This window comes from Canis aureus, chromosome 23, assembly GCF_053574225.1.
Source record: "Canis aureus isolate CA01 chromosome 23, VMU_Caureus_v.1.0, whole genome shotgun sequence".
NCBI classification, from domain to species: Eukaryota; Metazoa; Chordata; class Mammalia; order Carnivora; family Canidae; genus Canis; species Canis aureus.
Genome location: NC_135633.1, coordinates 30,186,970 through 30,211,407, shown reverse-complemented (window position 1 = coordinate 30,211,407; position 24,438 = coordinate 30,186,970). Strand labels below are relative to the sequence as shown.

The 24,438-nt window shown below is 39.2% G+C and overlaps 1 protein-coding gene across 3 annotated transcripts in view; it reads left to right on the top strand.

The window, feature by feature from the left end:
• Positions 1 to 20,838, top strand: part of PAK1 (p21 (RAC1) activated kinase 1) — a 144,348-nt gene extending 123,510 nt beyond the window's left edge. For all 3 annotated transcript variants that reach the window (XM_077867170.1, XM_077867173.1, XM_077867172.1), the window contains 6 exons: positions 2,121 to 2,233; positions 4,666 to 4,783; positions 10,848 to 10,947; positions 13,331 to 13,527; positions 16,367 to 16,504; positions 19,498 to 20,838. In XM_077867170.1, the coding sequence (XP_077723296.1) occupies positions 2,121 to 2,233; positions 4,666 to 4,783; positions 10,848 to 10,947; positions 13,331 to 13,527; positions 16,367 to 16,504; positions 19,498 to 19,584 (753 nt within the window). In that variant the 3' untranslated portion in view covers positions 19,585 to 20,838. The remainder of the gene's footprint in view (positions 1 to 2,120; positions 2,234 to 4,665; positions 4,784 to 10,847; positions 10,948 to 13,330; positions 13,528 to 16,366; positions 16,505 to 19,497) is intronic.
• Positions 20,839 to 24,438: the final 3,600 nt, after the last annotated feature.

The window sequence follows — 24,438 nt, the reverse complement described above, 5'->3', positions numbered from 1 at the left end:
TTTACTACATGCCTGCCTTGTGGTTACAAAACTATGAATGGAAGCAAGTCCATTAGTGTGGCTAATGCAGTGTGGTCAAGAAGACTTCATTTCCTGCCCCGGGAGTATAAGTCTTTAGTGGCAATATGCTTGCAGTCTTGTGAGTGAGTGCTTATTGGGAGTTATCCTCCTGGGAAGGGTGCAGAACTATTGTCTGTCAGAAGATTAGCATGTTAGTGGCAGGAAGTCTTCCAGTTATACATTTACTTTTCAAGCCCATTTTTAGAGGGATTGTGTTTAATAGGTAGAAGAAACTAGAAGAGACTTTGGAGTCATATGGACCCAAGGACATTGATTATGACATTGGGCAATTTTCTTAGAAGTCTTAGTCTTAATTTCCTTACCTGAAAATACAGATAATGATTTTTACTTGGAGGGTTGTTGTTAGCTTTTACTGAGATGAAAGTTCACATAGCACCTGGCACACAGTAAGTGTTGGATTAACAGTGTTGGTGGGAAGGTGGTTGGTTTTTGCTGTTGCTACTGTTGATGTTGTCATTCTTGTTGTTCTTTTCCTTTTTGTTTCCACAAATATTTGCTGCGCCCACTGTGTGTTGGGTCTTGTGCTTTGCATCAGGGATTCTGAATTTTCAAATGACCTCTCAAGCTTCTAGAGATGCAAGGTACTCCAGGTGGAGAGAAGATCAGATCACAGAGTATGTGAAGGAATACAGTGGGAAGGAAGATCATGAGAACTTTAAATGTTGGGCTGAGGAACATCACTAGGCAAACAGAAGCCATTTATGACTTTGAGCAGGAGAGAGTGTTACCAAATATGTACCATGTGGAAGATTAATTTGGCCATGTGTACAGAATAAGTCAGCATCACTTTTGAGGGTTCTTATCCTGACTTTGCTACAGAACAGCTGTATTTGCAAGTCACATATCCTTTCTGAATCATGATTTCCTTATCTTTCAAAAGGAGTCAATAGTAATACTTAACTCATAGGGTCTCTGAGGATTAAATGAAATAAACCTGAGAATGCCTTTCCTAGTACTTGACACACAGAAGAAAGGGATGGAAAAGCGCCTTGGGAATTCATTTATTTCTATAGACAAAAAGCCTATAAAGCTCTGTTTGATTGATAAATAAATATTAGGGATTTCATCCCCTTTTATAACCTCTCTCTTAATGTGGTCAACTCTGATTTACCTTTCCACACCAAGCTCAAAAAGTCATCTCCCCCTTTATGAAGCCTCTCTACGTTGCCAGATTGAAAGAGTTCTTGCTCTATTTTGTGTTTCTGTAGTGCTTTGTGTGGACTTTTATTAAAGCATACTTTTGGGCAGCCCCAGTAGCACAGCGGTTTAGCACCACCTTCAGCCCGGGGTGTGATCCTGGAGACCCAGGATCGAGTCCTGCTGCGTCGGGCTCCCTGCATGGAGCCCGCTTGTCCCTCTGCCTGTGTCTCTGCCTCTCTCTCTCTATGTCTCTATGAATAAATAAATAAATAAATATTTAAAAAAGCATACTTTTTCCTCCCTCCTTCCCTCTCTTCTTCCCTTCCTCCGTTTCTGCCTTCCTGCTTTCAAGAGAGCAAGCAGTAGCAGGGAAGTAGAGGGACAGAGGGCAGAGAGAGGAGGAGAGAGAATCAAGCAGGCTTCATATTCAGTGAGGATCCTGACACAGGGCTTGATCTCATGACCTTGAGATCTTGACCTGAGCCAAAATCAAGAGTCAGACACTTAACAGACTGAGCCACCCAGGCACCCCCAGCACACCTCTTTTATATTGTGAATTTTAAAAGTATTTTTCTCATATAAATATTTTATTGTAGAATGCTTGATCCTCAAACTTTGGCGCATATCAGAATCATCTGAAGCATTTATTAAAACAGAGTTTTCTGATTCAGTATGTCTGGGTGGGGCCTAAAATTTTTAATTTCAACTAAGTTGCTAAATGATGTTGATGCTGCTGGTCTGGGAGTCTCACACTGAGTACACCGCTTTATGTAAATTCTGTAAGGGCTAAGGCTGTATTTTATTCATCTCTGTCTCCTTAGTGTTTAAGGTCTGGTACTGAGTAGTTGCTCAGTAAGTGTTGGGTGACTGATTACACAAAGAATGTACTCTGATTTCAGGTGGCCATTAAGCAGATGAACCTTCAGCAGCAGCCGAAGAAAGAGCTGATTATTAATGAGATCCTGGTCATGAGGGAAAACAAGAACCCAAACATTGTGAACTACTTGGACAGGTATGGAGTGACAAGTCCTGTCAGAGAGATCAGCCTTTGGGACTGATGGATAATGGAATTAGGGGAGGCGGCACCACCAGCACTCTGAACTGCCTCCACTTGAGAATCTCTATGATGCTTGGTTCTCTGTGTCTAACCCTTTTATCCTCCTAGACACCTTTGATTGCTGCACAGTCCTTCTGGGCTAGGTGAACCCTACCACCCTGTAGCTTCTAACAACTGGTCCTAGAACTGTTTGTTCCACCTCGGGGAGGCTTTTCAGCCTATCTGCCAGAGTTAGACATGTAGGTCTTTAAATCCTTCTACATCCCAGATCTTACATTAGCCTGCTCACCCTCCTGAATAACTTCTAATTTGTCTGACCTCTTAAAATTTGACAGTAGTTTCATTGAGATTTGACCAGTATGGAAAGAGTAAGGCTTCTCTTTTGTTTTAAACTATATACAACCTAGTGATTTTGTTGTATACTGTTTTATTTTCAGGAAGCGTGTTTCATTGATGACCTATAGTAAGTTTATAGTGACTTAAAATCTCTGATCCTTTTTTTTTGTCTTAAACTAGTAGTGTAGAACTTTAGGTAACCTTCATTAAATCTCATCTTGATTATTTCAGTCCATTATTCCAGTTTATGAGAATTCTGTTCTTTAACATAGCAAATAGTGGTTGCGGCTAACATTTTTGTTATGCTTTACTTTGCACCAAACACTTTTATGAACAGTATCTCATTGTGAGGTAGGGTTTATTATCTGTATTTTTCTCATGAAGAAACTGAGATTCATAGAGTTACTAATTTGTCCAAGACCAATAAGCCAGTAAGTAGCAAATGAGGGTTTTGAATTTGAATATTCATGGCACCAACATCCATGCCCTTTCCATCATATCATGTTCATTTCTCCTGTATATGAAAAAAGAAAGTGAGATTCTTGCCTGTTTCAGAGACATCACTAGTGGTGACAATATTGAACTAAGTCTTGGATTCTAATTCCTTTATTATTTATATTGCATTGCCAGCTATATTTTCATTTCTGCCAGATTCTGCCAAATTTCTTGTTTTTCATCTAAAACATTGATAAGCTTTAGTTTCTTTAAAGAGGAAAGGAGCTGGACTTTGATCTTCCCAATATATAATGTTGATAATGGTAGCGAATTAAAGCCTTCTTCCTTTCTGGGGAACAATTGTCTCTCCATAATGAGGGTCGCTACTGGCTCTGAAAAGTTCTTTGGAAGTTATTATTCACCTTCCAATCTCTTTGAAGAATGTATTATATAAAGACTATAGCTTGATGAACAAACTACTGAAGGCTGTAAGTGTACCAGATTTGGGCTCAGGATAATGAAAAAAAAAAAAAAAAGAGTCTCTTATCACTGGAGGTATCTAAACAATAAAATGCATGACTATCTTGTTGAAGGAATTTATATTCTGGGAATAAGATTAGAAGATGTATAAATTTGTTTATCAATTGCGCCTTTGCTGGTGTTTCCAGAGGCTAACACTGTGAAACCAGAAATAAATAAGGCTCAGTCCCTGCCCTTGAAGAGCCCTAGTCTGGTATGGAAAAAAATACTTAGGAGCTCATGTGGGGAGACAGAAATGGATGCCTGTACCCTGAGCGTTAAGTGAAGGTGCTGCAATTGAGAATTTTGGTTTTTGTGAGTTTTCCCAGAAGAGAATTTCATCCATATTTGTTGCAAATATGTGATGTTCTGAGTCTTTACCTTGATACACGATTTTTGAAGGTATCTTGGCAGTGTGTAGCCACAGAGTTTTTGGGACAACCTGAATCAAGTTGTGCATCATCTTAGCTTTCCCAACAATGGCATGTTGGGCCCAGGTAAAGAGGCTCTGCCTTGTTGGTGTCCAGGAATAGTCTCCTGGACCCTCATTTTCTTTCCCCAATCAGTCCCAAGCTGATAGACATCTCCTTGACATGCTGGGTGAGAGGACATGAGTATTCTTTGTCAGGGAAGAAATAGGCTCATGGCAGTGGAGAGCTTTTTACCCAGTCCTAAATTATCTTTTGGTCCACGTCCCCACAGTCTTCTCTCTCAAAAGAGATTGTTGAAGAACAACCTAATCTGTCATATATATCCTTCCTGGAAATTAAAAAACTACAAGACTTTCAGTTATAAAGAATATAGACTCTATGGAGAGTACTAGATTCTGAATCAAGAGAATAGGATGCAAATCTTACCCTTTGCTGGAGGCCATTTGTTTTTCTTTATCAGTCTCTCTATCTGCCCAGCAGTAGTTCCAATATCAGGATGACAATAAAATGCCATACCACACTGCTCAAGCCAGTCCAGTATAGACTAGACTTTTCCAGAGCTATTGGAGATACAGGTTCACTCTATGTATATGCTTAGCCTTTGAAACTCAGTGCTATGGATCAATATATTCTATTCCTTCTTACCCTTTTTCTGTACTCCTATAGTTACCTCGTGGGAGATGAGCTGTGGGTTGTCATGGAATACTTGGCTGGAGGTTCTTTGACAGATGTGGTGACAGAAACCTGCATGGATGAAGGCCAGATTGCAGCTGTCTGCCGTGAGGTAAGGCCAACGGCCAACCAGCCTTGAGCAGGAAGTGGCCTTTATATCGGTGTCTCAAAGTTCTGCATCTGATGGATCTCAACCTGGGCATTGAAGGTGGGAGAAATTAGCTGAACTCTCCCATTATTAGTTGTTTTTTTTGTTTTTTTTTTAAGATTTATTTATTTATTCATGATAGAGAGAGAGAGAGAAAGAGAGGCAGAGACACAGACAGAGGGAGAAGCAGGCTCCATGCTGGGAGCCCGATGCGGGACCCAATCCCGGGACCCCAGGATCGCGCCCCAGGCCAAAAGGCAGGCGCTAAACCGCTGAGCCACCCAGGGATCCCCCCATTATTAGTTTTTTGTTAGCTGTTTTGAAATTGCTATCATTATGATCTGTTTTTTAAAGATAACTTTATTCTGATTATAAAAGTATATGCCCATTGTAGAAAAATCAAAATTACATACATATATTATAAAATCACTCAATTTCAACCTTAAAGGTGACTGCTATAAATATTTTGTAATAGTTCTCTCTTTTATGTGGATATATTTTTAATCACCTTTTTATTTTACTTGCCTATTTTCTTCCATGTGCTATGAAGGAAATAAAACAGAAAGAAGGTAGTAACAAAGGAGGTACTATTTTAAAATAGGGATGGTTTTGCTGTCGATTTGAATAAAGATCTAAATATACAAAAAAGCAAGCCATGCAAAAATCAGGGTAAAATACTCTCAGGCAAAAGAAATAGAAAATGAAACTCAAGTAGGTATTTTTTTCTCCTCATTGCTATTGAATGTCTAAGGTCTGTAATACCCTTTTGTAATAGGGGGAAAAAACCTCTTTACAAAGCCTCTGTGAGAAGCAGTGTCCTCAGGGGATAGCCACATTTTTAAAAAGTTTTAATTTAAATTTGAGTTAGTTAACATATAGTGTAATAATAGTTTCAGGTGTACAATATAGTGATTCAGTACTTCATATATCACCCAGTGCTCATCATAACAAGTGCATTAATTAATCCTCATCCCCTTGTCCAACTCCCTTCTGGTAACCATCAGTTCATTCTCTAGTTAAGAGTCTGTTCCTTGGTTTGCTTCCCCCCCCCCCCTTCCATGTTTGTTTTGTTTCTTAAATTCTACATATGAGTGAAGTTACACACTATTTGTCTTTCTCTAATTCACTTATTTCACTTAGCATAATTCACTAGTTCAATCCACACTGTTGCACAAATGGCAAATTTTCATTCTTTTTATGGCTGATTAATATTCCATTGTGTGTATGTATGTAGGTATCCATTCATCAGTTGGTGGACATTTGAGCTCTTTCCATAATTTGGCTAGTGTAGATAATGCCATAAACATCAGAGTGCATGTATCTCTTTGAATTAGTACTTTTGTATTGTTTGGGTAAATATTTAGTAGGCAGTTGCTAGATGGTAGGGTAGTTCTGTTTTTAACTTTTTGAGCAACCTCCATACTGTTTTCCAGAGTTACCAGACTAGTTTGCATTCTCACCAATAGTGCAAGAGGGTTTCCCTTTATCCACATCCTTGCCAATACCTGTTGTTTCTTTTGTTGTTGATTTTAGCCATTCTGATAGGTGTGAGGTGATATCTCATTGTAGTTTTGATTTGTATTTCTCTTTTGATCAGTGATGTTGAACATCATTTCATGTGTCTGTTGTCCATTTATATTTCTTTTTTTTAAGATTTTATTTATTTATTCATGAGAGAGAGAGAGAAAGAGGCAGAGACACAGACACAGACACAGGCAGAGGGAGAAGCAGGCTTCCCACAATGAGCCCGATGTGGGACTTGATCCCGGATCCTGGATTCTGGGATCATTCCCTGAGCCGAAGGCAGACACTCAACCGCTGAGCTTCCCAGGCGTCCCCTTTATATTTCTTCTTTGGAAAAATGTCTATTCATGTCTTCTCCTATGTTTTAATTGTTTTTATTTTTGGGGGGTGTAGAGCTTATTATGTTCTTTACATATTTTTTATATTAACCCTTCATCATTTGCAAACGTCTTCTCCCATTTCATAGGTTGTCTTTAGTTTTGTTGATTGTTTCATTTGCAATGCAGAAGCTATTTTTTATGAAGTCGCAATAGTTTATTTTTGCTTTTGTTCCCTTGTCCCTGGAGACATATCTAGAAAGAAGTTGCTATGGCCGATGCCAAAGAGGTTACTACCTGTGTTCTCCTCTAGCATTTTTATGGTTTCATGTCTCATATTTTGGTCTCTAATCAGTTTTGAATTTATTTTTATGTATAGTGTAAGAAAGTGGTCCGGTTTCATTCTTTTGCCTGTTGTGGTCCAGTTTTCCCAACACCATTTGTTGAAGAGACTGTCTTTTTCCTATTGGATATTTTTTCCTGCTTTGTGGAAGATTAGTTGACTATATAGTTCTGGGTTTTCTTTTCTGTTCCATGATCTGTGTGTCTGTTTCTTGTGCCTCTACCATACTGTTTTGATTACTACAGGTTTGTAATATAACTTGCAAGCTGGAATTGTGATGTCTTCAGCTTTGCTTTTTTCTTTCTCAGCTTGCTTTGGCTATTTGAGACCTTTTGTGGTTCCATACAAATTTTAGGATTGATTGTTCTAGCTCTGTGAAAAATGCTATTGGTATTTTGATAGAGATTGCATTGAATGTGCAGATTACTTGGGGTAGTACAGACATTTTAACAATATTTGTGATTTCAATCCAGGACCATGGAGTAACTTTCCATTTCTTTGTGTCATCTTCAATTTCTTTCATTAGTATTTTAGAGTTTTCAGAGTATAGTAGGTCTTTCATCTCTTGGTTAAGTTTATTCCAAAATCTTAGACTTTGGTGCAATTATAAATGGAGTTGATTCCTTAATTTCTTTTTCTTCTGCTTCATTATTGGTATGTAGAAATGCAACAGATTGCTGTACATTGATTATATATCCTGCAACTTTATTGAATTTGTGCATCAGTTCTAGCAATTTTTTGGTGGGGTCTTTTGGGTTTCCCATATAAAGTATCATGTCATCTGCAAATATAGTGGAAGTTTGACTCCTTCCTTACTGATTTGGATGCCTTTTATTTCTTTTTGTTGTCTGACTACTGTGGATAGCCATATATTTTTTTGTATTTCTAGCAAGACCTGAGCTGAGGTCAAGAGCCAGATGCTCAACTGACTGAGCCACCCAGACACCCCAGCCATATTTTTATTAGAGCAAGAAGATGAAGAAAATATTCAGAGTAGTTGAGGATATTGGGTGTTTTGCTGACTGGAACTTTCCAGTAGCCCAATAATAGAGTTTGGGAGTTAAGGAAAGAGGAGAAGCTTAGGTTCAGAGTATTAACAGGGTTAAATTTAATAGTATGATAGGGTCTGATGATTTAAGATCTGGAGGCATTCAGATGAAATAATGTAGTTGTATATTTAATTAACGTTAGGAAAAGTAAAGCCATATAAAATCAGTTTCATCCTAGAAAATATCACCTTTTCATTAAAAATCCAAGGATCTAGAACACACACACACACACACACACACACACACACACAGGTTAAGAATTAATACAAGCCCAGGACTCTTAGGAGCTGTGGCTTCTTTTCTCTGCTGTACTGCTAATGCAGTGTTTCTCAATTTTTTTGTCCTCTCTCTCCTAAGGAGTCTTTTAACACATTTTTTCCTAATCACATTCCCCCCATGAAGTATTAATACCATAGATATACTGCATATCTGTTTATATATTGTGGCCCTTTGGAAAGCCACATACCACAATAATGTCTAAAATATTTTTCAGGGCAGCCCTGGTGGCTCAGCGGTTTAGCGCTGCTTTCCATCCAGGGCCTGATCCTGCTTTCCATCCAGGGCCTGAACTGACTTTCACTGGTTGAGGATACATGCATATATGTACTTAAGGAAATCAATTTGCCTCAACTTATTTATCTTTAAAATGGGAATTCATTGTGTGTGTGTGTGTGTGTGTGTGTGTGTGTGTGTGTGTGTGTGTGTGTACACATACCTTAGTGGTGCCATATGGATCAAAAAGCCCTTGGAAAAAATTTTAAATATTACATAATTTAAAAAATACTATTATTTTTATTATTTTTTAAAGATTTTATTTACTTATTCATGAGAGACACAGAGAGAGAGGCAGAGACACACAGGCAGAGGGAGAAGCAGGCTCTCTGTGAGGAGCCTCATGTGAGACTCGCTCCTGGATCCCAGGATCACTCCCTGACCCGAAGGCAAACGCTCAACTGCTGAGCCACCCAGGCGTCCCTAAAAAATATTAAATAGTACGTAAATCATCCCCCTTTTAAAAAAGTTTTATTGAGATATAATTCATATTACCATATAATCCACCCATTTTAAAGTATATAATTTAATGGTTTGTGATATATTGAGCTGTACAGCCATCACCATAATCAATTTTAGAACATTTTCATCACTCCCCTCCTCCAAAAAACTCCTTACCCATTAGCAGGTACTGCCCTACCCACTCCACTTCTCAGCCTTCCCAGCCCTATGTAACCACTAATCTATTTTCTGTCTCTATAGATTTACTTATTCTGGACATTTCCTATAAATGGAATCATAAAATAAATGCTCGTTTTGTCACTCGTTTATTTTCCTTAGTGTATTTTGAAAGTTCATCCATATTATAGTATATATTAGTGCTTCATTCTTTTTATTAAAATATAGGATTGCACTTATTTATCATCCATTAATTGATGGATATTTGGGTTATTTCTGCTTTTTGGTTATTATGAACAATGCTACGTACTTGTATTTTTGGATGAATGTTTTCATTTCTCTTGTATATATGCCTAGGAGTGGAACTTCTGCTCATACAGCAACTCTGTGCTTGTTTGAGAAATGGTCAAACTGTTTTCCAAAGTGGCCATACCATTTTATGCTCCCACAATGTATAAGGGTTCTAATTTCTTGAAATCAATTTTTTAATATAATTCTTGACATCCAAAGGCCAGGGCCTCCAGCAGCCTAAGGAAAACAACTCTTTTTCAGAGAAATGCTACTTCTGAATATTGGTTTGTTCTTAATTTAGCCATTAGTATGTTCTTAGTGAAATATTAATTTGAGAACATTTAAATAGTATTTTCCAATTGGTTTGTATCTTTAGTGTTTTTTAGGTGGTGGAAGCTTCTAAAATTTTAGCTTTGTGTTACGGACTTAAACTAGTAGATTTAGTAGCAAACTTGAGATGATCTTTTCTAATCCCCACATTTTACAGATGGGAAAACAGTAAGTGATTTGTTTAGAATGATATTGTTAGGTAGTGGAAGAATCAAGCATTTTCATTGTTCCATTCAGTCTCTGTGTTACTCATTCTGCCTGCTAATTATACATGTTTTCCAAGGTTCTTTTCTTTCTCCTCTTACCTTCTATAACATTTGCCAGTTCCAACCATTCCTATAACTTAAAGAAAATCACCTGGTTACAAATGACTCATAAATATTTATCTCAAGTCCAGATCTCTGTATAGAAGTTAAGACTCATATGTTCATTGTCTATTGAACATTTGTCTGCAAATGTTTGTAGGTATGTAAAATTGAACATACCCAAAACAGGACAAATTGTCTCCTCACCAAAAACATTTCTCCTGACTTCACTGTTTCTAATATGACTTCATATGTCTCAGATATGACTGTTTTTGTCACTTTCCTTCAGTTTTATTTTTACAAAATCATTTCCATTCTTCCTCAGTAGTTTTGCTTGGGCCTCTCAGGTTCTTTGTTAAAGATCTAATATTTGGTTAAAAAAAAAAAACAAAACCAAAAACCCCACAAAATTCCAAAATACATTAGAGGAACTTCTGTACTTAAAGAAAACTATTGTAAGATGTATTATAATAAGGTATATTATAAAAAAGGCATAAAGCAGCACCAAGTTGGAAGAGTGCTTAGCTAGCCAGGAGATGGGAGACTAGGCTGTAGACCTGCCTTGCTACAGATTTAGAACAATTTCTTTACTCACTGGGACCTCACTTTGTCATAAAATGAGGAGGTTGGATTAGTTGATTTTCTCTAAGTCTTCATTTGTAAGTCCTTTCTCTCTCCCTTGCCCACCCACTTCAACAGTGCCTGCAGGCTTTGGAGTTTCTGCATTCGAACCAGGTCATTCACAGAGACATCAAGAGTGACAACATCCTGTTGGGAATGGATGGCTCTGTCAAGCTAAGTGAGTAGGAGTGATGATACTTCTCTTCCTGATGGGACCCTGGTGGGGGGGGGGGGGCTAATCATGTAACTGTAGCTACAAGACTCAGTAAAAGGGGGCGGGTGGGGAAGAGACTTCAGCAGTGTCTTTACTTACAGGCACACCTTGGAGATATTGCAGGTTAGTTCCAGACCACTGTAGTAAAACAAACCTTGTGATAAAGCAAGTCAAATGAAATTTTCCCAGTGTATATAAAAGTTATATTTGCACTATATTATAGTCAGTTAAGGGTATAATAGCATTATGTCTAAAAAAAATGTACACACCTTAATTAAAAAGAATACTTTTTTAAAAAAGATTTATTTATTTATTTATTCACGAGAGACACAGAGAGAGAAAGAGAGGCAGAGACATAGGCAGAGGGAGAAGAGAAGCAGGCTCCCTGCAGGAAGCCTGGTGCAGAACTCGATCCGGGATCCCAGGATCACTCCCTGAGCCCATTCAACTGCTGAACCACCCACGTGTCCCAAAAAAATACTTTATTGCTAAAAAATGCTAACCATTATATGAGCTTTCAGTGAGTCATAATCTTTGTGCTGGTCTTGCCTCCATGTTGATGGCTGCTGATTCATCAGGGTCATGGTTGCTGAAGCCTGGGGTGGCTGTGGTAATTTCTTAAAATAAAACAATAATGAGGTTTGCTGCATCAACTTCCATTTCACAAATGATTTCTTTGTAGCACACGATGCTGTTTGATAGCATTTTACCCACAGTAGAACTGCTTTCAAAATTGGAGTCAATCCTTTCAAACCCTGCTTTACCAATTTAGTTTATGTAATATTTTGAATGCTTTGTGTCATTTCAACCATCTTCACAACATCTACACCAGGAGCAGATTCCTTCTCAAGAAACCATTTTCTTTGCTCATCCATGAGAAGCCACTCCTCATCTGTTCAAGTTTTATCATGAGATTGTGGCAATTCAGTCACATCTTCAGGCCCCACTTCTCATGCTAGTTCTCTATCTATTTCCACCATGTCTGCAGTCAGAATATACACATTTATCAATTTAAGTTTCCCATCTTTTATAGGTATAGTTCCTGGTGTCCCAAAACAGTTACATTAGAAACATCAAAGATCACTGGTCACAGATTATCATAACGAATATTATAATAATAATGAAAAAGTTAGGGGCACCTGGGTAGCTCAGTGGTTGAGCATCTGCCTTTGGCTCAGGTCATGATCCTGGAGTCCTGGGATTGAGTCTTGCATTGGGCTTCCCACAGGGAGCCTGCTTCTCCCTCTGCCTATGTCTCTGCCTCTCTCTCTGTGTCTGTCATGAATTAAAAAAAGAAAAAAAAGTTAGAAAACATAACACAGAGACATGAAGTGAGTAAATGCTGTTGGAAAAAATGGCACTGACAGACTTGCTGATCACAGAGTTACCACAAACCTGTGATATGCAATAAAATGAAGTATGTCTTTATTTCCTGAGATAGGCAGGCTCTTTATATTACTCAGTACTTTACAGGGTGTGATTTATTTTGTTCATTCATCTATATATTTAACCAAAAAATTTACTGAATGCCCACTCTCTGCTAGGTCCTGTGCTGGGCACCAAGGATACTTTTGCCAGTTTTCAAGTAGCTCTTATTCCAGTACTGAAGACATGAAATACGTGATTACAAAATAGAGTTCAGTGTAATTTCTTTGATTCATTCATTCAGTAAACTTTTATCAAATGTCTGTTATACTTGGGCCCTCTAGGAATAAAAAAAAATGAATAAGAAGACATAGTCCTTCCTATCAAAGGCCTCATAATTTAAATAAACACATAATTACAATTTAATGTGAATGAACTATAAGCAGAACATTTTATTCAAAAGTGTAAGGACCAATAATCCAAACAGGTGTGTTACAGGTAGATGGGCAGCTATGGGAAGATTGTTAGCAATCTTTGTCCAGAGGCACAGGTTGAGAAACTGATTAAAGCAGGGCCATGCTTGGGGTTTAAGTCTGGGACTCATGCCCAGGAAATAAAGCAAGGACCTCAATTGCCAGATTCTAAGGCATGGGAATAGTCTTCAAGAAGAAAGCAGAATTGGGGCAAGTAATCGAGGCCAAACTGGGCAGCTTAGATTTTAATGCCTATTTCTTCTAGTTTGAGGAGTAGTAGGAGGCCAGAAATGATATTTCTTCCTGCTTGTTTTCAAGGTTAAATAGAGAACAGGCTAAGAGCTGGTCATGAAGGTGGCAGTCACGTGATTCTAGCCCTGGAGAGACAAGGGATTGCAGTGGCTGAGAGTCAGGCAGAGCTTGACACCTAGAGATAGGCACATAATCAGTACTTATGGAAGGAATATCCTAAATATAAGTCCATTCCTTCTTTTCTTTTCTTTTTCTAGCTGATTTTGGATTCTGTGCCCAGATCACCCCAGAGCAGAGCAAACGGAGCACCATGGTGGGAACTCCATACTGGATGGCACCAGAGGTTGTGACGCGGAAAGCCTATGGGCCCAAGGTTGACATCTGGTCCCTGGGCATCATGGCCATCGAAATGATTGAAGGGGAGCCCCCATACCTCAATGAAAATCCTTTGAGAGTGAGTGTTATTAGTCCCATTTCAAGATGTTTGGGCTATTGTCTTTAGTCCCAGGAAATGGGACTTGGACTATTCCCAACAGTCTTCAACCTGGATCTGCTTTTCTGGATAAAACTAGGCACTATTGGATTTCAAATAAATATAAATACTCAAAGAAAAGAGATATTAATAGTCATTTATTCAACAATTATTTGAGTTCCTATAATGTAAAAGAAACTGTTCTAATGCTATGAAAAAATTAATATATAGTAACAGAAGGTAAGTACTGTGGAAAAAAAGCTAAGAGGCTTGAGAGAGAGTAACTGGGAAAGAGGGAGAATTGTGCTATTTTATTTCGAGTAGAGAAGGAAGTCCTCTCATAAATTACTTGAGCAGGAACCTGAAGGAGCAAGCCATGAAATTAATCTGATGCAAGGGTTTCCCAGGTATCAAGTATACAAAGGACTTGATTTAAGAACACACTCGTTGTATCCTGAAGAAAACCAAAGAGGCCAATGTCCCTGAGTGAGTGAACAGGGTGGAGGATAGTAAACAAGGTCAGGGAACTAGCAGGGGGCCGAATCGGGTAAGACCCTGTGACCATTGTGAGAACTTGGCTTTTATTCTGTAAGAGATTGGAAGCCATTCGAGGATTTTGAGCTGAGGAGTAGTATAACCTAATTTATGTTATAAATTAACCATTTTGACTGCTTTTATGGAAAACGGACTGAAATACTATGATAATCGTTCAGATAAGAATGGTGGCTTGCACTGTATTGGTGGTGTATTTTATAGTAATAAAGAGTGGTTAAAGTCAGGAAATACCTTGAATATACAGCTGACAAGATGAAATAGGTATCAGAGAAAGAGGAATCAACAATGCCTGTAAGATTTTGGGCCCTAACTGCTGAAAAAATTAAGTGCCATTTACTGAGATGGTTGAAGAGCAGGTAAAATGGGATAACCAAGTTGGTTTTGAATGTGATGATTTGAAATGTTTATTAGACATCCAAGTGGAGATATTGAATAGAATTGGGCATATGAGTCTGGAGTTCAAGGGTGAGAGGTCAGGGCTATAAATTTGTCAGGAGGTAGTATATCGTTCGTTTATTTAAAGCATAGAAGATTGATGCAATCACTCACCAGGAAATAAGAGTTAAGTATTGAGCCCTGGGGTACTCTCAGGCTTACAGGTTGGAAGAACTAGCAAAGTAGACTAAGGAGTAGCCTTATTAGTAGGAGGAGAACTGAGAGAAGTGTGTGCTGAAGGCCAAGACAACGAAGTGTTCACAGAAGAAGGATGGACCACCATGTAAAATGTCACTAATAGATCATATAAGACTGAGAAATAAACATTAGATTTGCCAATGTGGAGGTTAGTGATGAGCTTGACAGTCAGTATCAGTGGAGTCATAGCAATGAAATGAAAGCCTGATTAAAGTAAATTTATCAGAAGGGAAGAAGTTGTTGAGATGGCATGTGAAGCAGTTGTATTTAAGAAATTTTGCTGTTAAGGGAACAGAGAAATGGAGCAGGAACTTGAGGGTTTTGGTTTTATTTTTTTAAGATGATATTATTTTTAACATGTTTGTGTTGCTGATAAGAATAATGTAGTGGAGAGGAGGAATGTAGTCATATACAAGAGAGAAGTGATACCTGTAGGAGTGATATCCTTAAGTACATGAGAGGTGTTGGATCAAATATTGAAGGAAAGAGTATGAGATTCGAGTATGGACAATTTATCCATTATAATAAGAGAGGGAAGGTAGAGTATATGAACACAAATGCAAATAGTAATTTTGGTCATGGGCAGATAAGAGAATTATTCTGATGGCTTTTATTTTCTCATTTCTTGGAACCTTCCATCCAGTGCAGGAATCGTGTGTATTTTGGTGTTGATATGTGGTCTTATCTTAACTGGTTACCTCTTGGATAGCTCTGATTATTGGAAAGTGCTTCAGTGTACCAAACTGAAACTGCCCAAAGGTCCCAGCTTTGCCCTCTGATTCTACATACCATCTTGCCCCATCTTACAGTGGCCTATTGAAGATGATGATCAGTAGGGTGTGATAGAAATAAAACTGGAATCACATTAGAATCAGAGGACATAAGCTCATATGAATAACTTGGTCCCAGGCATATTTCTTCATGTTTCTGCACTTTATCTGTGAAATGAGGATGATGATTCTTGCCTGGTCTATTATTCATATTTATTGTGGTCTTTAAATGAGATAGTGTTTGTGTAAATACTTTATGAATTAAAGTGCTGAGTGCTTTTTTAAAAAAAAAAAAACCTGTCTCATAAGATTGTTCATGTTAGGGGACAGGGAGGTAACAGGGAAACATATTGTTGCTTTATGGAACACTTTATTTTTATATTCCTCTCTTATTAGAAGAAAACAGTTCTTAGGTGACTAAGGTGAAGACATCAGGAGTAATTTCCTCCAGCAAGTGGCAGATAGGTGTTTAACTAACCAGGCTAAGTGAATAAGTGAATAATAAACCCTTTAGATCTATAATCAAGAATAATAATAAACCCATGGGTCTGGAACACACTTTATAAGTTTATAAGTGCTTTCCAAAATACTATCTTGTTTTATTTTTACAGACCTGTAAGATAGGTTACTATTCTCATCCCTATTTTACAGATGAGGAATTTGGAAGTTCACTGGCTTGCATGTGGTCACATGGCCTTTTAAATGTTAACTCTGATCCTTAGGTCGTTTTCTTTCCAGTATACCAAAGTTACTCTTTGTGTCCTAAAGGCATAAAGCAGCTGACCATCTTTCTAGAGGACAGGTCTGGGCACTTAAAGAACTCCCGCTAGAGCTTAAGGTGATTCTCCCATTTGTATTGCCAGGCCTTGTACCTCATTGCCACCAATGGGACCCCAGAGCTTCAGAACCCAGAGAAGCTGTCAGCTTTCTTCCGGGACTTTCTGAACCGCTGTCTTGAGATGGATGTGGAGAAGAGAGGTTCAGCTAAAGAGCTGCTGCAGGTAATTGTCTCTATGCAGGGAAGCTCCAAATTCAAGAGATCACTAAACCAAGACTTTTTTGCTTCATTTTTGTCTGTAAGGCACTACTAGGCTTCTTTCCTACACTTCCCACACTCAATTTATATTCCTAGTTCCCTAACTGCCTTTATCTCTGGACCTTTGTTCATATTATTCCCTGAGGCTCTTCCTCAGTCTGTTAAATTCTGTACATGTTCATAGACTTAGCTTAAAAATCTACTTTTTGAGCTCCTGTTGAACTTTGCCTGTAACTTTCATCAGCACTTCTTTTGTTTTGCCTGAATTAGAGTTTTGGGGACCCTGGAGTCGCGGGTTTACCAAGCTTTTTATACTTCCACCTGCTTAGTCCTGAAATTACATAATTATTTCACACGGTTGCAAAAACTGCTTTTAGCAGGCCACCACACAAGTATCACATTCAGCTTTATGATGGTGATTAATCTGTAGGCATGCATAGTTGGTTACTTTATTATGAGGACCAAGAGCAAGTTAGCAAGGCAGGGCATACCTACTGTGTTAAAGTTAGTTACGAATGACTCTGTCTTTCCCACTAGATTATAACTTCTATCTTTTTAATTTCTGGGTCTCCTCTTATACCTAGGACCTTAGAAAAGGTATTCAGAAAATATTTATTGAATTGAATGAAATTACTTAAAAGTATTCACTTTCACTGAAATGCTACCTTCTAGAACATATTTAACATCTCTTTGTAGTCAAGGTTATGGATTTACAGAGCACTGGTCCATTAGATTTGAGATTTGGGCTCTACCAACTGTAACCCATTAGTCTCTAGGATTCTTTGGGACTGAAAATACCTTGTATCAGGCAATACCATGTAGGTTCCCTTTGCCTTCCATATGCGATTTGCTCTGGAAATCCTAGGCATGGGAAAATAATTCAGATAGTACTCTAAGCCTATAATTGGTGAAGATACTGTTAATTAGGTACCAAATTATAATTGAAAGATTAGTGCCCTCTAGAGTTTTCTTCCTGTGACACCTAAGTAACAATAAATGCATTATATTGAATCTTTACCACACTGTAGGCACTGAGTGCTTTATATTTTCATCTGTTCTTTATGACCACCCTGTGATTTATAGGTTCTACTATTCCCATTTTTATAGGTGGGCAAGTGAGGTTTCAAGTGTTTGGTGACTTTTCCATGATTATGTAGCTAATATGCAGTGGACCCAGGGTGTTTTTTGGTTTTTTTTTTTTAAGATTTTATTTATTTATTCATGAGAAGCACAGAGACACAGGCAGAGACACAGGCAGAGGGAGAAGCAGGTTCCATGCAGGGAGCCTGATGTGGGACTCGATCCCGGGATCCAGGATCATGCCCTGGGCCGAAGGCAGACGCTAAACCGTTGGGCCGCCCAGGGATCCCGGACCCAGGGTTTTAACCCATGTCTATTTGGCTCTCAAGTGTATATGCTCTTGGCCACTGCTCTTTTGTCTCAGACAGTGCTAGAACTGAAAGGGCTTTAGGGCTTATCTCTTATACTTTATTATACGGAGTAGGAAACTGAGGCCTCCCAGGTGGATCTTGGATCACGCTGCTTTCTCAACCCAGAGGGAAGTTACAGAAACATGTGATTTGTTAACAATGGCTCTTAAACTTGTTACTGTACATTGTAAATATTCAAAACCATGATTTTGGGTATCTTTTTTTGGGGGGTGGTATCTTAAATCACAAAAGCTTCACATCTGTTTCTCCTGTGGGAACACATGTATGGACAAAAATACCTAGGGTATTATGTTAGAATTTGTATCTTTACGATTTAGTCAAAATCTTTTACTTGAATCTTTCATATTAATTTCTTGTTTTCAGTGCCTTTTTATATCCTGTCTCTGTCCGAAAAGAACATGAAGCAACTTCCAACAATGAATGTGTATATATACCTATATGTGCCTATATAATATACAATATGATTAATAAAAAGGACTTATAAGGATGGCAGAAGATCAAATACGCTAATCATCTGAGTTAGGTTTGTTTAAACATCAAATTTGGTTCTCAGTTTCCTGGTGACTAGGACAGAAAGGAAATGTGATAGCTTCTATATTTCTTATCAAATGGAAAAACATAACATCCTCAAGACACAAAGCCTTTTTACTACTAAATGTAAGAAAAATCATTTTTAGTTAAGAGGCTCTGAGTTACATAATGAATTGTTTTCCATAACAATTTTGCTGAAAATGTAGATGCAGTTTTCATACAGTGTTTTCTCCAAAATGGTCTTCTTTAATAGTTGGGGGTGTGGCCCAAAGTATAGCCCAGTAAAAGTGATCTGGGAAAGGACCAAGCTATTGAAGGCTTTATTGGATTCAAAGAGAGAATAATAAATCCCTAGATCAGTGCTCCTGAAATGCAGTATTACAATATACCATTGGGTCATGATCAGTCAATACCTTTCCCCAGAGATGATTATTCCAATTATCATCATTTAGTCATACCTAATATAAAACGGAATCATACAATATGAAATCTCTCTTGTCTGGCTTCCTTCACTCAACATAATGTCTGTGAGATTCATCCATTGTCAGTGTATCAATTATTCATTCTTTTAGATTGCTGTGTGATTTTCAGTATAGTATTATAAAATACAACATTTCATTCTTTCATTCTCTTAGACATTCTTTTTAGTTTTGACTGTTGTAAGTAAAACTGCTATGAATGTTCTTGATTGTGTCTTTTGGTGGATACACAAGCTCATTTCTTTTGGAAATATACCTGCAAGTGGAAATGCTGGGATATAACATAGATGTGTGTTTAAGTTGTAGGTAGATACTGCCCAACAGCTTTGCTTTCCAAAATGGTTCTTTAGCTTTTAAAGATGTCATTCAACTTGGGGATGATTTGAAGCTTTCCAGGCAGCACCTTGTGCAAATATGGATGCCCCTAACATCTTATGATGGTTACTGAGGAAGAATGGTAAATAGTCATGCATCTTTGCTCTTTTTTTTCTTTCTAGCATCAGTTCCTGAAGATTGCCAAGCCCCTCTCCAGCCTCACTCCACTGATTGCAGCAGCAAAGGAGGCGACCAAGAACAATCACTAAAACCACGCTTCCTCCAGCCTCATTGTGCCAAGACTTCTGTGAAATAAATGCTCATTTTAGAAATTCCAACCCCTGATGCCCTCTCTTCCTTGCCTTGCTCCTCCCATTTCCTGGTCTAGTGCTCTCATGACTTTGACCCTTAAAAACCATGTGTCCAGCGTTGAAGAGAACTGCAACTGACTAATCAGATGATGGCCATTTCTTAATAAGGAATTTTCTCCCAATTTGTGGTTATAAGGGTGATTTATGATCAAGGGCTTATATCAATAAATCCTCGGACTCCTGTTTCTACACAGCAAAATCTTCTCTTCCCACCCCAGTCTCACACCCTCCAGTCAGCTCTTGACTCTCTAAATTTTTGGCTTTATAATATTCAATTTGTTATCAGTTGAGATTTCTTTAGTGCTTGCTTTTCTGAGACTGAACTGCCCAAACACCTATCGTACTTGAAAATTGGAACAGTGTGAGGAGTGCCGTGATAATTTGCCGGGGACATGAAATGGCTCATCTTCCTGGACCATGGCTTTGGCGCAGCTGATCCTGATATGGGAGAGAAAGCTACCATGTTTTTTCTGTGTGTGTGCTTCTAGCAGCTATTTGGGAGGATCTTCAACTAGTAGTGCTCCCCATGCTATTTCTTGTGAAAAGTTCTTGGCTATGTAGCGGCTTTTGACTCCCTACATCCCCTAGGCTGCTGCCCCAATTCTGTCTTTGTTTAGAACATTGAGAGGTTTCCTAGGGCACATGCTGGGTGAGAACAGTGTGAGAAGTCAGGGGAAAAAATTTAGCTGCTTTTAAAACAAAGCTAGGTATCAACCTCTGTCCAGCTGTACCCTGTGTGTTGTTTCAAGAACTCAGTCTCTTTTTCCATCTGGGATAAGAAGCTGAAAGATTAACTTAGATCTTCGGATGGCCTGAGTTTTTGGGCCAGAGGGAAGGATCTCCAACTCTGAAACTATGTGTTAGTTTTGGATGGATTTGGCTACTTGATAAGATACTCTGCCAGCTGTGAGGGGACCCTGTTTTTACAATGCATGGCCAAGCTCTCTGCAAATGGAAATGCTTGCACTGGGTGTTGGGGATGTTTGCTACCTCCTGCTATCTTTGTGGTTTTGGTCCTCCCACTATGATAGGACCTCTGGCCAGCATTGTGGCTTGTCATGTCAGTCCCATTGGCTACCTTGTCATGCTGTGAGGTACCACTGCCTCTTGCGGCACAAGTTTTATTTCCTTCAATAAAAGGAGATGAAAATATTCTGCTTGGAGTATGCCTCTTTTCCTTTCCCCCTTTCTTTTCTAGTTTTTAATTTTGAAATAATTTCAAACTTAAGTAAACTTAAATATATGTGTGTGTGTGTGTGTGTGTATATATATATATATATATATAAAATAAATATGTATATATATTTTTTCTTCCTGAATGATTTGAGATTAAGTTGCAGTAAGATGCCCCTTTACCACTATGTGCTTCAGGGTGTATTTTTTCTTTTTTTTTTTTTACTTTTTTTTTTTTTTAATTTTTATTTATTTATGATAGTCACAGAGAGAGAGAGACAGGCAGAGACATAGGCAGAGGGAGAAGCAGGCTCCATGCACTGGGAGCCCGATGTGGGATTCGATCCTGGGTCTCCAGGATCGCGCCCTGGGCCAAAGGCAGGCGCCAAACCACTGCGCCACCCAGGGATCCCGGGTGTATTTTTTCTTAACCCTTTAATTTTAATTATAAACTAAGAGAAATGGGCCAAAAATGCTTATATATTATAAGGTATTGAAGGCTCAGGCAAGTATGGAAACTGAGAAGTCCCTTGATCCACATCTTCAAGTTGGAGGCCCATGAATGCCAGGGATGTAGTTCAAAGGCCTGAGAGCCAGAGAGCCAGTGGTCAGATGCCAGTCAGTCTGATGTGTAAACCAGGAGCACCCAGGGCAGGAGGTCATTGCAGCAGCACACTCCACTTTTTTGTTCCATGCAGGTCTTCAACTAATCTGATGATGCCCACCCAGCCAGGGTCTTCTGCTTTACTCAGCCTGCCAATTCATATGCTAATCTCTTCTGGAAACACCCTCACAGACACACTCAGAAATAATGTTTAACCAGATACTGGGGATCCCTGGGTGGCGCAGCGGTTTGGTGCCTGCCTTTGGCCCAGGGCCTGATCCTGGAGATCCGGAATCGAATCCCACATCGGGCTCCCGGTGCATGGAGCCTGCTTCTCCCTCTGCCTATGTCTCTGCCTCTCTCTCTTTCTCTCTCTGTGACTATCATAAATAAATAAAAAAAAAAATTAAAAAAAAAAAACAGATACTGGGCATCCCATGGCTCAGTGAAATTGACACAGAAAGTTAACTATCACACACTCCATCCCCACCCCCAGGTGAAGGAGATAACTCCAGTAGGGAGTAAGTGAGCTGACACCTTTTATAGTGCTATGTGGTTATGACTTTTAGATCTAGGGGGCAAAAGTGAAAAGGCTGGTGACCCCCAGTGTTGTCTTACAGAAAAAAAAAAAAGAAGGTTCAGGAGATCTTGCATGCACTTACTGAAAGGACAAGTACAATTGCATTGCTTGTATGTAACATAGAAGGAATGTTAGATGATGATATAGCCCATCAGAAGACAGGTGTGTTATACCTCCTTACTTTAGATTGCGGTGGTAAACTGGTTAGTCTGATAAGGCCTAAGGAATTCTTAGCTGATTGTCCCTCTGGGATCTTAGAATCATGGAATTATTGTCTGATAGCTGGGCATTAAAACAGAAGCACTGCCTGTCCTGTGAACTTTACAATGCTCTTATTTAAGTATTATTATAGGGATGACTGTTTATTAGTTGTATATCTAGAGATCCACTCAGATAATGGAACGTTCTTCCTGCCCAGCCAGTTTAACACAGCATATTCCTATGCCTTTTATTGCCTGCAGAGTGTGGAAGCAAGAGAACTCTGGAACTCTCTACTCATAGACAATTGCTTATTTAATTCTATATGAGTACTGTACACATCTATCCCATGTGTTAGGTTTCTATTGCTACATAACAAATTAACACAAATGTGGCTTAATACCACACAAGTGATCTCACAGTTTCTATAGGTCAAATGTCTGAGCACAGCATGGATAGATATTCTGCTCAGAGTCTCATTAGGCTGAAATCAAGGTATTGGCCAGGGCTATAGTTTATCAGGGCCTTGAAGTCCTCCTTCAGGCTCACTGGTCATTGGCAGAATTCATTTCCTTGTGGTTGTAGGACTGAGGTCCTCATTTTCTTTCTAGCTGTCAGCCAAGGACCATGGTCAGCTCCTAGAGGCTGCCAATAGTGTCTTGCCCCATGGCCCTCACAATTTACAAAACAAATGTTTGCTTTATTCCAGGTTAGCCAGAGCACATCTCTCACTTTGGCAACTAGCCAGAGAAAACGCCTCTTTTAAAGGGCTCTTGTGGTTAGGTCAGGCTTATTTAGATAATCAACCTGTTTTAAGGTCACCTAATTTGGGAGCTTAATTACATCTGCAAAACCCCTTCACCTTAGTACTTAGATTATTGTTTGGGAAAATGGAAAAGTTATGTACAGCAAAGGCTGGACACCTTGGGGGGCTTAGTCCATTCAGGCTTCTATAACAAAATGCCATAGACTCCGGATGGCTTATAACCAACAGAAATTTATTTTCCACAGTTCCAGAGGCTGAGATATCCAAAATCATGGTATCAGCATGGTCAGGTCCTGGTGAAGGCCCTATTCCAGGTTGCAGACTGCTAACTTCTTGCTGTGTCCTCACATGGCAGAAGGGATTAGGGAGCTATATGGGCTCTTTTCTTCTTTATTTAAAGATTATTTATTTATTTGAGAGAGAATGAGCAGTGGGGAGAAGCAGACTCCCCGCTGAGCAGGAAGCCCAGTGCAGGGTTGATGCAGGGCTCCATCCCAAGACTTGAGATCATGACCTGAGCCAAAGGCAGATGCTTAAACAGCTGCCTAGGTACCCCTGGGCTCCTTTTTCTAAAAGCACTAGTCCCGTTCATGAGAGCTCCACCTTCATGACCCTAGTGCCTCCAAAGCCCCCACCCCTTTATGCCATCATTTTGAGCACTAGGATTTCAATATATGAATATGAAGGGCAGGGAGATACACTCAGACTTTAGCAGGGTCATCTTAGAATTCTGTCGAGCATATCCAGGAAGGGGCTATTTGCTCTCAGCCATCTGTTAAGGACCTAGGAATTAAGGGGTGGGGAAATAACTGGAGTAGTATACCTGTAGTGCAGGGACCTGAACCCAGGTATTCCTTTCCAAACATCTGTACTTTTTTTCCTACCCTAATTCTCTTTGGCAGTTGGGAAGTCTGAATAATACACTGTATCGAGAATAGGCAGACACCAACCCGAAGGCACTGCTAGAGCCATGAGGCTGGCTAGTGGTGACCCAATTCAAATGAAGTCACACTAACACCTTTATCCTGCATTTGATGTTATTGTATAACTGCCTTGTAGGCACTGTGCAAGGTGTTCTCACTGCTGGCTGTAAGTAAATGCAGTGCAACTATTATGGAACCATGAAGGAAGGAGATGGATGGTGATGGGGCTACTCCTGGACTCCTGTTAAGGTAATTTTGCTGGGTAAGATATTATATTTTCAGGAGAAGCCTCTCACCAGAAATAAGGGGATACCCAAAACCATGGGAGACATTTGAAGGAAGTATGTCCTGTCTTATACTTGGATCTCTTCAAGAGAACCATCACCCAGGCTATCCCGTTCTTCTAGGCATCTCTTATTGACCACAGATCCTTTGCTAATCTGTCACCATGCTGAATCAGTCATCAGTTACTGGATGCAGCAAGGGAGAGCTGGAAGCACTCAACCGT